This window comes from Rhamphochromis longiceps, linkage group LG16, assembly GCF_057381845.1.
Source record: "Rhamphochromis longiceps isolate RC_006_pf linkage group LG16, R_longiceps_female_GT1.1, whole genome shotgun sequence".
NCBI lineage: Eukaryota > Metazoa > Chordata > Actinopteri > Cichliformes > Cichlidae > Rhamphochromis > Rhamphochromis longiceps.
In genome coordinates, this window is record NC_140572.1 from 2,404,753 (window position 1) to 2,421,767 (window position 17,015).

The 17,015-nt window shown below is 44.9% G+C and overlaps 1 protein-coding gene across 4 annotated transcripts in view; it reads left to right on the forward strand.

Annotated features, from left to right (window-relative positions):
• The window catches only part of kalrna (kalirin RhoGEF kinase a), a 152,887-nt gene that overhangs the window by 108,456 nt on the left and 27,416 nt on the right, over window positions 1-17,015 (forward strand). For all 4 annotated transcript variants that reach the window (XM_085384695.1, XM_085384697.1, XM_085384696.1 and 1 more), the window contains 3 exons: window positions 3,342-3,420; window positions 3,867-4,034; window positions 16,148-16,351. In XM_085384695.1, coding sequence (XP_085240821.1) covers window positions 3,342-3,420; window positions 3,867-4,034; window positions 16,148-16,351 — 451 coding nt within the window. The remainder of the gene's footprint in view (window positions 1-3,341; window positions 3,421-3,866; window positions 4,035-16,147; window positions 16,352-17,015) is intronic.

Genomic DNA, 17,015 nt, shown 5'->3' on the forward strand with positions numbered 1-17,015 from the left:
AGTTTTACTGTTGATGCCGTAAACGAGCATTAACAGTGAGTATTTCCTGCTGTAGAAAACAACCTGTTCAATCCACTGTCATTGTTTAACAGACATTCGCTTGATGGCCTGAAAGTAATTTTTTAGAATGAAAAAAGACAAAAACGACTGCTTGTATGTGCTGGGCTGTTTTCAGAAGGGGAAACCCAGATTTGATCAGTGCTGACCAGGACGACTCCTGGGACAGTCGAGCAGCGGGGGGGGCGGGACCGTGGTGTGTTCAGTGTTTCGGACTGGTTTGATTATAAAGGGAACCAATCTTCATTTCTACCTTTAAGATATTTTTTGTTTTATTAACAGCACATTTAGTCCTAAATGTTCAACAACTCTGTCGGGCTTAAGCTAGGAAAGGTATCTGTGAAGGACCCAGCAGCTGCTCTCATGTTTGACTGCTGCTCAGCTGCTGCTGACGTAACAAAGAAAGTCTTCAGTGTCCTGATGAATGTGGTGAAAGTTTCCTGTTTACACACAACAGGTTCCATTTGTTTTGCTCGTCGCTTTAACGCCGTCTTCCTCTTCTTGAACATATGATCATCACAAGCTGGCGCGTGCATGTGCGTATTCAGCGCACAGGGAGAGGTCATATGACAGACAGCATCAGCGATGAAGGCACACGCTAAACACAGACTTTTTTCATTGCTGCTACTGGATGAGAACACTCAATTGTTAGTATTTGATGATGTTTATATATATAGTTTGTATTGTCAGACAGACGTCTAAGACTGAGAGTAAAACCGAGGGACTTCCAAAACCAACAGAAAAGCTGCAACACTGTAAGACATGAACTTAATCCTTTATTTCACACGTTTTTCACTCATGCATGACCGAGGGGCAAATTTTAACTTTAAGTTGACATTAAATGTGCAAAACAAAGTGATGCAAAAGCATCTTTTTTATTTCTAACACATAAAATCTCCAGTTCCTGCTGGTCTCTGATTAAACTCAGTTGTAAACCTCACTTCCAGCTCCTATGTGACAAGTGTCAGGCTGGAGCAAATAACATTGTTCAAGTATGATCATAGCCTTAAACCTGAGAGAGAGTGTGTCTGTCTGTGTGTGTGTGTGTGTGTGTGTGTGTGTGTGTGTGTGTGTGTGTGTGTGTGAGAGAGAGACCATCTGTCAGGTATAAATTCACCTGTACGGTTATAGAAACAGGGTCCTTGTTGCTAGGAGATATTTATCCCAGCTGCTTGCTCACATTAGCACACGGTCCCTGACATTTTCCAAAGCAGACGAGGTGACGAGCAGCAGAAAACACTCGCTTGAATATTGTAAAGATGTCAGTGAATAGTGAAACTTTACCAGTTCATTTAAAAAGTTCATGTTACTTTTCTGAAAATGTAGAATTTTAGCGCCTCGAGCTTCAGCTCCTCCATCTGTATGTCCAAGTATGCGCAGCAGGATAAGGTGATGTGTTGAGTTCAGTGTAACAGAACAGAATAGAGTAGAAAAGCCTTTGATTGTCATTGTGCATGTACAACAAAACCAGCTGTGCAGGAATAGAAACAGCAGGACATCAAGCATGAATACCAGAGACGGGATACAGCAAAAGGATTGTGTATGTATTATGTTCCAGGGGTGGCAGAGGGCAGACGCTGATGTTCTGGGTGGTGCTAGTTACCCTCTGTGCAGGACCAGCACCAGCTACTGGTGCAGGTTGTTGTCCCTCAGTACACGGAGGAAGTGCAACCAGGGTGGTGATGATGTGGGTCCAGGTGAGATCAGCCCAGAAACCTGAAAGTGGATCCATCTGAGTAGCAGTCAAGTCCATTTAACCTTGTAAAGTTTTAAGGAGTCACATATTCCCCAACTTTCCCCATAAAGCTAACATTTTCCTCGCCCGTACTCTTAATGATGAGTTTCGCCACCTTGAAGTATATGACTAATGACAGTGTCACTAAGTTCTGGCAGTGATTAGATTGTTTCTAGCTGTCTGTGAATGAGCAGGTTTCAGTTCAGCAGCGGACGTTTAATCGAGGAGCAGTTCGTCTTCCATTTATGGTTTGTTGCAGCACGACGTCAGCTTCATGAAGCCGCTGCAATAATCTGGTTCGGGAACACTTTATGGCTCCAATTGTGGATGACTTTGCTGTTATTTATTAACTTTGATAACACAACCATTGCGTGACGTTGGTAGTTGATGCAGAATTTGCTCACACAGTTATGATACACTGAGTGTATCAGTGAGTCATCGCACAGTTTGGTCCAGTTCATCCAGGTCGCTGCTTTCAGCTTTTAGTCTTATTTCATTTTGAGGTTTTGTTTCAGTCCACTTTAGTTTAGTTGGTCTCTACAAACAACAGAAACTAAACAAATGTGTTTAATTTGATTTCAGTTCATTCTATGAGTGCACAGCTGGTCTTTGACTTTTAACGAGAACAACCTTGGTTCAGGTTTTTACACAGAGCAGTTCTCTGACCTTGTGTCACGATCAGTATTAAGTCTCCCCTGTGTTTCATGTCTGCGCGTCATTTGTTGTCTCATTATGTTTCCTGTTTTATTTTGAAGAGGTCACGTGTTCCTGTGTTCGTTGTGTTTAGTTTTACTCTTCTACTGTGATGTCATTATGTTGATTTGTGTCAGCTGTTTTCCCCATGTGTTTCCACTTCCCCTTCACCTCCTGTGTGCTGTTGGTCTGTGTGTGTTCATTCATGCCTGGTCCGAGCATCTGTGTCCCACCTTGTGTCCATGCCAGGCCTCTGTGTTCGTGTTTTGTTATGTTTGGCTCGCCCAGTTTAGGTTCGGATTGAGTTTTTCTTTGCTAAGATCAGCCTCAATAAACGGCTCGTTTTCAGTTAATATTACGTCTTGTTATTTTGCGTGTGTTGGGTCCAGCTTCTTCACCCCCCACAGTCTGCCTCTGCCAGACTGTGGCACCTTGTTCCTGACTTTGTGCACATTCTGCGCCGTCTATTCCACAATAATACACAGGAAGGAGAACCTTCCCTTTTCTAACACCAGAAACTGATGCTAGCCTGGAACTTGCATGACTTTCTCTCTGCATGTAAAGAAGAAAGATCAGGACTGGATGTGGTTGTCCTGGTTTTTCCTGTTTTTCCTGAATTCCAGTTCCTCTTGCTGTTTATGGTGTAAACAGGGATTGATGCTGGTCCTGGCTCAGGGTTGGATTACATTTCTCTTTCTCTGACACCAGCAGCGGATTCTTCAGAAGCTTAAATGCAGATAAGATGCCTGAAAGTGAAAACTGTGCACAGAACGTGTGTTTTGAACACAGCTCAGTTTGAAGCTCGACTGTTAAACTGCTGATGATCTGATGTGTGACACGTGTCGTCTGTTTGCAGCTCTCCGGTGGATGTGAGCTGACTGTCGTTCTCCAGGACTTTGCAGCAGGATGCGGCACAGAGATGTCTGTCAGCACAGGTGTGTTTTATTCATACATAGATTTAATCCCCCACACTCAGAGCTCACGTGTCTTAAAGGACAAACTTTATATACAACACACACAGGTCCACATAACACATTTCCTAATGAGCTCTTCCTGGGACGCGAGTCTGTTATTCAGATTCACTGTGGTGAAAGCTCTGGGCAGTTATTTTAATATGTAAAGGAAACAGCTGTGTGGTTTAGGAGACTCTTTTATTTTAGTCCGACCATCAGTGAAAAAATAAACTTCATCCTTTATTCAGTGACACTTAAAACCAGAGATGAAGGCCTTAAACGCCAACCACTGCTTCAGTCTTCAGATGTGGAGGCTTCATCCATCTTTTAGGTTGAGCTAAATCCAAGTTTCTGTTTTCTTTAACATTTAGTATTCAAACCTGTCTTCCATACCTTGTAGTATAGTTTTTATCTTCTCCACCTTCCAGGTCAGACAGTGGAGCTGTTGGAGCGGCCCAGTGAGCGGCCCGGATGGTGTCTAGTCCGAACCACTGACCGCAGCCCACCGCAGGAGGGACTGGTTCCCACGTCTGTCCTCTGTGTTTCCCACTCACGTTCTAGTGTGGAGATGGACTGTTTCTTCAGTTCAGGGAAAGGTAGGAAGACGAGTCACATATCTTCGTATTCAATGCTTTTTGAGGAGGAACCAAGACGAAGGATAAAAATCTGTCATTAAATATGCACTATAGGGTGATCAGCTTCTAAGCAGCCTTAAATCTCCTACTTATCCTCAATTCTTAATCTCTTGCATGTCTTTATGCACTGTTTTTGTTTTGGTAACTTTATATGGGAGTCCTGGCAACACTGTGGCAAAAGGAAAGAACATAAAGTAAATTTCAAACAATGACATGTTATCTTCTTCACTGGTCTTTATATTTAACCAGGCTGACAGAGGCACAGCTGGTCTGTGCTGACCTCTGCTGGTGAGATGAGGGCATTAGTCATACTGAGGTGTGGCTCTCACAGAAGGCTGTCACACAGCCCGAGCACATGGAGGGAACGTGGAAAGTGTGGCTGTTAGTTTTGGAAAGTCACTCTGGTGTTTCCCCCGTTTGGGGAAGTGTGCTCACTGACTGATTGTTTTTTGTGAGTGTAATTCAAACGCGTTCCAAAATGCTGCTCTTCATTTCTCTCTTACTGCCATGTCTGAATTTGGAGTGTGTGCGTTTATGATCCAGGATGATCCTGCATGTGTAACGGCTCTGAAAGCGAAGCAAACATCTGTTCTGTCCTGCTGTAACCCACAGTGGCAGCCTGCCTGTTGTCTCTGCTGTGAACTTGAGCAGTAATGTCTGACAGAGATGAGATGACTGATAATGTGAATGATGAAATGATCCCATTAACTTTGCCAAGAACAAAGACGGTGAAATTCTGTGAGCCGTGGGACGCAACATCAAAATTTGAAGAAGCTCTCCTGTGCTTCCTGTCGGTGCAGCTTTCCATCCTTCCACCTGCAGTCTGATGTGTGTCCTACAGGGGGAGCAGTGGAGCTGCTGGAATGCCTTCTTCCTGCATCTGTCCCAGGTCATCTCTGTGTGTGCTGAGGAGAAATGGGAGTAATGCACTGAGTCACAGCAGTTTGGTTTCCTTCTATATCCGTCCTTCCTGACGGTCTGTTTCCAGCTTCGCGGACACCACGGAGGAGCTTAGCTCTGCACTGTTGTCTCACTTGCACTCACACAGACACAGAATCAGCTGATTTGCCTGCTGCAGCCACAGTGTTTCCTGCTTTCGAGAAAATGACAAGGGCGCTTTGTATTTGTGCGGAGCGATGCAAATTGGCCAACTGCAGCCGCTACACATGGAAATATAGCACATTTAGGAGGCGCTCCCATCCCGGACGGTGGGGCTGACTTTTCCAGAGTAGGTCCAGACAAATATATCATCAGCCTCCAATGCAGACTCCTCCTGTATCATGTGACTGAACCTGTCTGCTTACACAATAGGATAATTAAAGGCAGCCACAAGCTGATGGGTTTGTCATTAACAATCGTCAGTTTGTTAATAAATTAGTCAAAACTGCTCATTAACCCGTTTAAGTCCCGCCGAGCTGTTTCAAGCTTCCCTCTGTGTGTCTCGAGTCTTGTGACTGCTCTGTAAAGTAGGTCTCCTTGTCCTCTGAAAGACTGTGAAGAAAGTGTGGGTTTAATGTTAACTGAACTGAAAGTCAGACCTGCTGGACATCAGAGGACCTGAGAGCTGCGACGCATCACATTAGAGACGGTTTTGGGGCACTCCTCCATTCCTGGAAAATTCCTTGAACTGATCTTAAACACTGAGTTCTCCTGAGAACTAATTTTTCCCTTAAGAACACTGAATGTCTAAGGTACCTAAGATTTTACAGCATTCATGAACGTGTCGTCCTGTCACACACAGAGCGTGGGAACATTAGTTTATATCTGTGTCACGTTGTCTTGATTATCTCCATTTTCTGAAAGCTTTTTGAAAATAATTAACTGGCACTTTACTGCAGCATCGTTCCATTCTCTTTGCTTTTTGCTGCGTAGCGACAGTAGATATACAAGATGAACAAAATGGGACACTGCAGGGAAAAGGTGCTGGTGAAAGCACGTTATCTAGGCTAAGTGCGCGTGCTTACCTGCTGCTGCAGTGCACACACAGCAGGAAGCTGTTTACAGTCCTCTGCTCGTTCAGATGCAGAGGACCCACTAAGGAAGATCAGAAAATAAATGCAAGTTAATTTTAATAATAAAGTTGCTTGGCTCTAGCTGTGCCAGCAGCCTCTGCAGTTCTGATGAGTGCTGTCAGTGGACACACTCCCACACTGTAGGCACTGGGACGTCAGGAGTCAGTGGAACTTTTGCTGTCACTCAGGTACAGGACATGTTGTTTGCTGCTGGTGAATGTTCACATACCAGACAGCCGTCTCGTCTTTTTAAATGCAAAGAGACGTTTTTGCTACATTGTTGAATCAAACACACTCCCGTGTCTTTGTGCAGTCCTGCCCTCCACAACGAGGAAGGTGCCCGCTCAAATAATTAACAGGGACTCGTATTCCTTTGAGCCGAAGCGCGTGGGGAGGGGAGGTAGAGGGAGAAACTGAACAACTTTGTCTGAGAGAGAGAGACAGAGAATGTGCTCCTCCCCCATCTCCTCCTCCCACATTACTAAAACTCTCTCTCTTTGCTGAATCTGGGCAGTGAGGACTCGAAACTCTTGAAATTCACACTCAGCCCAGGAACAAGCTGACGAACTGGTTAGCGACCGAGTCGGACGTACTGAAGGGAGGTGTGTCTGAGGTTGTGTGTGAGTGTAGGATGTGTGTGTGAGCAAGAATGAAGAGAGTCGGCCGTTGCTGTGGATGGGTCCTCTCCCGCTGCTGCTGCTACAACGGCACAGGTGCGACACAGACACACAACACTGGACTTCTGTGAGGCTCACTGAACACTGGCTCGTGTTTTCTATGTGTGTGCGTGCGTGCGTGTGTGAGAGACAGATTAGTTGATTTTGACAGATTTGAGTGACTGAATAAGTCCGTCCTGTGGACAGATGATGGAAATTAGTCTTTTTGGAAACTGATTTGAATTGAAAATGAAGAGTGCAAAAGGAAGCCGTGTGTCAGCCAGGCAGAGTGTGAAAGGCCACTTTCTTTCTTGTCTGTCTGGAAAGTCAAGTGTTCGATTGAGCAATCAGTGTGTCGCTGCACTGTGTGCGTGCGTGTGTGTGTGTGTGTGTGTGCGTGCATGAGGACACACTGTGGACTTTGGCCTAACAAGTCTTTGAGTGTCATGTTAAAAACTGTGTAGAGTGCACCGATTGGCATGCAGCCGAACTGGTCACACTAGTTCCAGTTCATTATTTTAACAGGTTTATACATGCCACTCAAATAATACGGGCGCATTAGATCCCAGAGACGCGCAGCTCTGCGGTCCACGGTCCAGGCCGTCTCAGCGGCTGCAGAGGGCCCCGTGTCTCAGTTTAACTGTTGAGGACACCAGAGTCTGAAAACTGTCTCATCTCTTGTAAGGAAATGGGAAACTCCTATGGTGTCCTTTTTTTGAGACACACAGGCACATGCACACAGAGACACTTCCTCATTCACTGTGGAAATACTAAATAATTGACTTCTGGGGTCTTAAAGTGATCCTGTGTCCTGTCCTTTGGCCATTAAACCTGAAAATGAGCAGGAAACGACTCTGATCCTCAGGGACACGCACACACGCACACGCACACACGCACATACACACACGCACACGCACGCACACACACGCACACACACACACACACACACACACACGCACACACACACGCACACACGCACACGCACGCGCACACACACGCACACGCACGCGCACACACACGCACACACACACGCACACACACGCACACACGCGCACACACACGCACACACACACGCACACGCACACACACACACGCACACACGCACACACACACACACGCACACACACACACAGTCTCTGAGCAGAGATAATGGACAGAGGCAACATTATGCTGCTTCATCAGCTGAGATTCGATGTTTTCGGTCTCGTCCAACCTGAAGCTGAAGCCTCGCTTCGTCTGTTTCATGGGTTTGTCTCATCGATGATGCAAACACAGCTGACTCTACTTTGACTTTATTCATACATTTGAAATGAGATGAAAGAGTAGATATCTGGTTCAAATGGAGGTGACAGAGATGACTGAGTAGTGACGGTAGACAGATTTTTTGAATTCCATGTTTTCAGAGAGCGTGAGCAGCAAACTGAAGTGAAGGATCTGTTGTGGGCTTATCGTGCTCCCAGATACGACGAGAAACACTCGTAGTAAAACACATCAAATGGAAATTGAATTCCAGTGAAGAGCATCAGAGTCTCTTTGCTTACCACACAGAGCTTCTGCTTTATTTCTCTTTTTTCACTGAGACATGATTTTACTGACAAACCTGTAAAAAAAGCAACATTGTCTTTGATGTTTTCAACATGTTAACGTTTTATTCATCTGCTCAGTCTCTGGAGCCAGCTTTACAACCAACCCTGCTAGCATTAACAGATCTTCACTTTATCAAATCTGGGGCTCAATAAAAGCGAACATGGCTGCAGCCACATTCGGCCAATGAGTCTTTAAAATTAGGAGTACAGATGATAGTGACATTGCAGACTGTCGCTACGATCTTGGAGGAGGTGCTTTTCTGCTGAACAAAGCTGGATACTGTGTTCTCCTTTGGTCCTACTTATGCTTTTGGTGCAGCTCATCCAGTTTGACAAAGCCTGAGCTGAGCTGTCAGCGTGTAAGACCCAAACAACGTGGGTAAAAAGTTTGACAGTGTTTTAGTAGCTGTGACACAGACTGTGTTCCAGTACAAAACATATGCATTTCCAGTCCTGTGCCGTTTGTCAGAGCCAAAAAAGACTGGTCTGACGTCAGCAGCTGGTCACAAATGAATCGCTACATTGTGCAGTTTGGACAGATGTGATGCTGCTTTCCTTTCATGCATGTTGTCGTTTGACACATTCTCACTGAGAAGGCTGAAAACGATTTTGCGTTAGCTGCTTCATTTTAAGAAAGGGTGGAGCTCCACTGCTGATGGTACTGCTGTCGGTCAATCAGTAGATATTTCCACTGACAGGGTAAAAGTGTCTAATGCAACACAAAGATGTTGTTGAGTCATTATGGGAGGATCGATCTGATCTTTACTTAATTATCTGCGATGTACAGTCGTGTAATGCTGCTGCTTTGACCACTCGATCTTTGCAGCTCTGCAGCCAAGAAACTCGCAGTTTGACCGTCTTAGAAAACCTGATCGTGCAACGACGAAGAAAAATCCGGATAAAGTTGTAAAACAACACAAATGTGTTTGACACTTAAATGCTGCAGAATTTCACTCACATCGAACGCAGCAGTCAGTGTGGCAGTTGTGTCTGTAGAAGGGTTCAGGTTAGAGAGCGGTATGAGAGGAATGAAGTCTTTGCAGATTAGTGTCTCTTCCTGTCATTGATAAAATCACATGATGGGAGTAGAACAGGCAACACACAAACTATGTGAGGTGGCAAAAGTACAGATATTCTGTATTTGAAGCACTGATTCAAGTACATGTTCTGAAATGTCCTCAAAGCAAAGTAAAAAGTAGCTCTTTGAAGGACGTTTCTACCAACCTCGACGGTTCAGTTAGCTTAATGTGTTAGCGATACAAACTTTTTCTGAATATTCTCAGCTCGACTCGGATCAGCAGAGAAAAAGAAGGAAAATAAAAAATGCCTCTTTTCTGTTGCTACATTGGAAAGGGTGACTTTGCTTTACAGAGAACGAGTAGGGAAGAGCTGAAAGTGCAATTCAACAGCTCAAAGAAAAGAAACGCAACTCAAAGTCGTTTCTATTAAGAGCTCCAGTAGATTTCAGATCAGTTGAATCCATCAGTACAGCAAACTAACCTGTTTATCCTGCACTGCCTGCATAGTGCAGCCTTTACACAACACAGTTAGTCTGCCGTAGTTTGTTTTACAATATGTAAAAATAGAGCTGGGCGATATATCGAGTTTTTAAAAAATATCGATATATTTTTATACGAGATGTAAGATGTGACAATATCCTTTATATCGATATAGTCTATGTTACGTTATAATTATACTTGTGGAGCCGCAGGTTTGCCTCTCTTTCGTCCACTTCCGTCTTTACGCAGCGTTACTCGGCCTCGCCTCTCCTTCACTGAACACAACTCCCCCTCCTCCCCCATCGCTTCACCTGCAGGAAGCGACAAGATGGACACGGCCAATCTCCGTTAACGAGTTACTGCGCATCGCCCCGTGCGTGGGGCTGGACGGCGTCAACGTGTTAGCTAGCTAACCACGCTAACGAGCTAACCACGCTAACGCCATGCAGCCCAGAGGTGCTGCACGGACTGAAATCCTTTCATTTTCTCAAAAGTTGACAGCGCGCCTTATGTATGAATTCTGGTTGTGCTTGATGGCCGCGAACCGATTTTATGTGGAACACGGCGCTCAGCAATCTGTCAAAAATGTTTTAGTACGACTTTGGTAAGCTACGGAGCTGCACCGCTTGATGGATTGTCGGAGCATTACGGCTGAGCCTCGCGGAGTGATACGTACTGTGCTTCAACGTAATATTACCCTACTGTGTATAAGGACTATAAATGGCACCTGTTAAGAGACGTGGTTGCGAAGCGGATTACAAACTCCAGGCTGTCAGTCACGCAGTACAAGTTGGGAACAGAGCAGCTGTAAAATCTGTCTTTGTTATAGTGCTCAGCGTCTATTAGTTTACATTTTGACTGCACAATTGTGAGCTCTTTGTTTAGCACAAAAACAACATTGTTTTCTTTTATTTATGGAGCATTATTATTTAATAAATGCTCATAATTTATTTTTGAGTAAATTTTATGTACATCTGCTCTATGTTAATAAAAGTGCCCGTGTGACATCTGGGACACAGCTTTGACTAAGAACTCTCTTTTTGTTCTTACTTTATGGCTTTAAAAAATATATATCGAGATATATATCTTATATCGCCATCTAGCTAAAAAATATCGAGATATGAATTTTGGGTCATATCGCCCAGCCCTATGTAAAATCATAATGTCACATGTACAAACCCAATATCTGGTTTAAAAACATGAGGACTGTCAAACCCCGCCGAGCATCCTTCCCTTTGAATCTAAGCTCTCTTCTTCCTGTCGCGTCTTTCTTCTCTTTCTCCATCTCTGAGTGAAGTTAGCGCTCTCTAAAATACAGCAGCTGGACCTGTGGCTGCAACACGCTGTACGACAAACTGCACACAAGCAGTTTGTGTGTTTGCTGATGTTTGTTGAGCCGATAGAAACATTGCATTTGAAACAACCTGTGAAAACATCTTATTCCCTTTATGCTCACCAGTCTCGGCTAGCTGGATGCTGAGTTACCACAACCGAAACTGATGGACACCTGCAGTCGTTCTGGTGCTGTGCCACACCGGCCCACTTTAACTGCTAACTATGGCACACTTTTGTCTCTTTCTTCTGTTTTTATGCAACAGCTCCTGGTGATGACTACATTAGTATTAGTGGGGTTCAAATACTGTGCAAAAGCACCATAAGACTGAAGATAAGATTCCAGAAGCCGGGAATCGGAGTGCCAGGCCCTCCGTCTCGGACTTCCACCCGATCCACTAAAAACCAAACCCCTACGGCCCAGCCTGCAGGTCGTGGAGCCGCAGGCTGGGAACCGTAGTAAAGAGACCTCTGGCTGATACGTGGGGTTCGTGTTGGGCTCGTAGCTGAAAACTAGCTTTACTTTGTTGTCTGGGTCGACTTTGCTAGTGAGAGACAGAGAGAGGCGTTGAAAGGCTGCTGCAACAGAGCTTATTGTTTCAGAGGAAAACAGGAACACAGCGTACAGTCGAGTCTTAACAGCTTACTCACAGCTGGGCTCGTCAGGCTCTCTGTTTGGCTGCAGTGGTTATTATTATATTTACATGCTTCCAGCTCCCGTTTCTGCTCCGTGACAGCTCGTACTTTTCCTTTCTCTCCCTCCTCGCTCACAGACACATAACTGGTATGACAGTCCATCCTCCCTGCAGCACGGACTACACTGCCCTGCATGCTTTAGGGCGATGCCTGTAACACTCTGCCTGTTGCCTTCATATTAAATCTTTTTTAAAATATTTCTTCACATCATTATGAGACGCGGGATTGAGACGCGGGCATTAGGGCCTGTAGCGTGTTTTGTTTGGGTTTCCACTGGCGTGGAATTACCAAAAATAGAGGCTATAGCCTTATGAAACAGGAAAGTACCGCCGTGTAATCCCTTTAGTTCAACAAAGTAACTGTATTCTGAATATCATCTTTTTAAGCGGTAACTGTAACAGAATACAGTTACTCATATTTTTATATACGTAACGGCGGCACATGTACTCAGTTACTCCCCAACACTGCTCAGCTGTTAAATCATACGCCATCAGCTTTTGTGAAGTTTCTGCTCAGCAAGAGAAAACAGGAAGTGGAGTAATAACAGGAGACATGCTTTGTGTGTGTGTGTGTGTGTGTGTGTGTGTGTGTGTGTGTGTGTGTGTGTGTGTGTGTGTGTAATGGGTCTGAGTTTTAGTACTTTTGTATCAATAGAAGCATTCATGGACACAGTGTGAATGTGTGTGGTGTTTAGCACAGTGTGAGGCAGAGAATGAAACCGAAACCTTGTTCTGCTGCTTCAGCTCGTTTAATCTGTACTGGGAGGACCCGAGGTGTGTGTTTGTGTGAGACTATGATTAAATATAGTGAGTGATGGGGATTTTAACAGTAGTCACTCTGTCTCTCTGTAGAACAATGACTTCCTTGTGAGTTCTCACCTGACTTTGGCCATCAGGACGACACCACAGCTCTGTGTAGTCCCCACCATTATCCCGAATGCTGGCCCAACTGTATTATTACTGGTTTACTGGGGCTGTTAATCATTTATAATCACTGGCTAATTCGAGTTTTGTTTGTAAAACTAAACTTTAGGCTGGGAATATTTGAGTATGATGACATTTTAGGGTGATAATAAAATAAAGTGTTTTATATAATAGAAAATATCTTCAGACATTAAGGTAGACTGGTTAGTCTTTCTGCTTGGGGTTTGGCACCATTGTTGCTCTGCCTTCCTGTCACTCGCTGCTCTACTTTATCATTGTCCAAGCAAAACATGACCAGTGTGAGTAACCTTGTTCCTTTAGAAACATCAGTGTGCATGATGAGCTCTAGCATTTAAGCAACTAGCACATCTCTGCTTCAGCTGGCCTTAAGTTCTCTGCTTTATATGTAAAAACAGCTGAAGCAGTCTAGCTGTATCTTACACAGTCTGGACGGAAATGCCGAATAAATTGTAATGCAGGCTTATCTGTCCTCTCTTTGTCATGCTGCTGTGTGTTTGCTGTGTGTTATACTCCTTACCACTGTTCCTGTTGACTATTCAGCTGACAGCAGCACACTGAGGTGTGTGTGTGTGTGTGCGTGTGTGTGTGCGTGCACTCAAGTCCATAACAGGTTTCTGTGGTTAACCACATGCTAAGGTCACCCGGTGACGAGCACTGATTGTGCTGAGACACAAAGGTGAGGAGGTGAGCTGTGACTCTTCAGAAACACATGACTGACTTTGCCCCACAGCACTTGGAGTGATGTCATTAAGTGTCCTCTTAACTGTTCAGTGAGGTCGAGGTCAGGTGACCGTTTGGGCTCGTTATCCTACAGCAGTGATGAGTGGTCAGAGTGGAGCTTGTGCACGCACACTGACCAAAGCTATAAACGTAGCAAAGTTCCAGCGCCGCCGCGTTTCTATCAGAGAGAAACTGCTGCCCCGCTGCAGCAGGTGACCTTGGCTCCTGTGTTTAACAGTTATCTCGAATAACAAGTTAAATAACCTCCAGTACACACTCCCCAACCCACACTGTCTCTGCTCGCTGGGTGACTTCAGGAAGAAGATCTTTGTCCCACAGGACTGTGTTAGAGCTGCAATGTAGTCACGTTTGCTGTAAAATAAACATGATGGCTTTAGCTGCTTTCAAATATCTCGCTGTAACGGCCAGAACACCTTTGTTCCTGATGACACCACGGCTGTGAAGTGAACTGCAATCAGTGTTTTGTGGTTAGTGAGCAGCTGGCTGGCTAACCACACCCGGATGATCTGATATCCTCGTGTCGGTGTTGTTCCCAGACCATCATGAAAATGTTGTTCCAGGTTCAACATTGCAAGTGACCAATCACATTGTTGTGACGTTATTCTTTTGTGCGCCAAGCCATTCGTGCATTTCTGAAATTCCAATGTTGCAAGGACAATATCAGTTCTGCTTACTGTTTATTAACAGGTCAGGGTCAGGGTCCGTTGATCGGCGGACAGAGGCGGTTTCTCGCAGCTTAAGTACAGTTTTTTGTTTTACGCCGGTTTTTCCCGAAGTCGCAAAAGTATGACGTCACAACATTCTGATTGGTCACTTGCAATGTTGATCCTGGAGCAACATTTACTATGATGATCTGGGAACAACACCAACACGAGGATATCAGATCGTGCAACCACACCCTGTGTGTTGTACTGCTGTGAGAAGCAAACACTTCTGAGAATGAAACTTGGGTTTCATTAGCACGTATGAGGATGTTTGACCACGTCACACCCAACCTTCTGTTTCCAAACTATAACTATTTTGATCCAGATCTACAAATAGATTGAATGTTTCATTCAGCCTGATCCACAGTGCTCACTGAACCGTACACTCAACAGCAGTGTGTATGTTAGTGTGCGCTGTTGCACGCTGTTGGTCGTACTGAGGTCTGATGTAATATCTGTGATTGTGACATGTTGTCACATGTTTTAGCGTCTGCAGCCCAGAAACAGCCTGCTTGTGTATAAATATGACACATTCAAATACCAGATAGGAGTTTTTCTTCCTCCAATCTCTTAACTTAGCTCCTATGCTACAGCAGAACACCTCAGGAGACCCCTGACCTTTAACCCTCCTTCAGCTCCTGTGGGAATCTGGCACATACAGCCTCTACCCATTGCTGCCAGCTGTGTGTGTGAGAGCAGCTGATGCAGCAACTCCTGACGCGTGACTGCTATTTATTCTTCAAGTCATTCACACAGTCTGATGTTTCTGGCTGTACAAGATGAATACGACAGGAAGCACAACCAAAAGACCATGTGTACGTTTATTCATTTATATTCACCTCATAGCAACAAGGTTGTGGGTTTGAATCCAGGCAAATTTGCACTCTCCCCGTGTCTCATGTGTCTGCTTCCTCTCGAAGTCCAAAGACATGCAGGGTTAACTGGTGATGCTACATTACCTTTAGTTGTGAATCTGAATGGTTGTTAAATGGCTGTCCTGTCCGAGGGTGGACCCTGACGACTGTCCTAGACTCCCGTCTCACCCTCGATGCTCAAATCGAAGAGTTGGATCGAGCGATAGAAATGACAAAAACCGATTAAAATGAAAACTAATGTGACACCACAGCAAAGGAAGGAGGAGTGTGAGTGCCACCTGGGAGCGTGTGTGTGTGCATGTGTGTGTGTGATGTGTGTGTGTGCGACATGGCAGCTGCTGCACAGATGCTTGTTTGTGACAGACTCGCTCATCTGGACCTCTGAGTGCGTCCGTTGCCACAGAGCTTGGCTTTCCTGTGCCTGCATGTTTGTCCCCATCACAGCAGATATTTATAGCTGTCAGAAGTATTTGAAATAATTTCACATGACTGTAGTCTTGGGTCAGGTGATGTGACGTGTGGATCGTGGTGCAAACACAGACCAGGACGTTTAGGCAGACCTGATGTGTTGGTTGGATTAATGTCAGTACTGCAGGATGATGCTGGGCTCTTCTCCCTATCAGCTGTATACGCTGAGTGCAGAGTGGGACCAGGTGTTCCTCTTTTTTACCATAAAGAAATTGATGAGCAGGATTGATATTTTTCCAGAAACACACCGACTCTGCAGACAAAGAAAGACTTTTTTTGTTTGTTTGTTTACTTTTGCTGCCACGATGCCAGGCCTCCCTCGGAAACGAGGCTTTAATCTCAATGAGATGTTTACCTGGATACAGGACTAATAAAAATGTTCTGATACGAGTGCACGGCCCTGTCACGTTGTTTACAGTGTAAACTTACTGATTAGTGTTGAAGAGCTTAAATCCACACATCACTTTAGTATGTTGAGCACACAGCCTGAAGTCAAAGCAACAGGTTACATAACAGATGGTGTGTGTTTAAAAAAATCATATGTTGTGTGACTCCTTTCAGAAAACTACACTGTTGGCGGCTCGGACGGCAAGACCGAATCGGTGGCCAACCTTCAGCCGCAGCCGTCCCTCAGCTCCCTGCAGTCCAGCTCTCCTGGTCCCAAACGCTCTGGGAACACTCTGAGGAAGTGGCTGACCAGTCCGGTCCGCCGCCTCAGTGGCAGCTCTGTTAAGAAACTTCCTAATCACAAACAGAAGAAGCCAGGTGAGAGGGGCAGAAACGGTCATGATGACATGTTAATGTGCTGCAAACACCCCCACTCTCCACACTGAAGCTCCTTTAGCTTGTTATTACACTGCAGCAGCTTTCCTGCTAACACGGTTTCAGTTACATTAAAGCTGCTTTCATTTGTTCCTTCAGTTATTTTTAACGTTGTCATGCTCGCAGCTGCATCGTATGGAAGCCCGTTTCCACCACTAAATAAAAACAAAACAGCTAGTATCCATAACTCGAAATTTGGAGTTATTTTCTCGAAATTTTGAGTTAGCTCTGCCAATCAAAAATATACCTGAATGAGGTCGCTTTCTTGTTACCCGGAAGCATATGGTGCAGAGGAACGCGCACTCAAAAACAGATCCCAACAAATTGGCGCTTTGGCGAGTACGTTTGCTGATAGCAACACCATGTGATTCAGCCAATAACACAAGGATTTCATCATTTTTGAAGCCAGGCTGAAAGCACTCAGCAATCTGTGCATTCACGACTGGATGTAATACCGGTAGCTTAGCTGTGGCATTTGTAGCTGAGGGCTTCAGCTTCTGGGTAACGAGGAAATGACGTCATTCACGTAGATTACTGATTGGCAGCGCTAACTCGAAATTTCGAGTTGCTTTTCTCAAAATTGTGAGTTTAATAAATTGAAATTTCG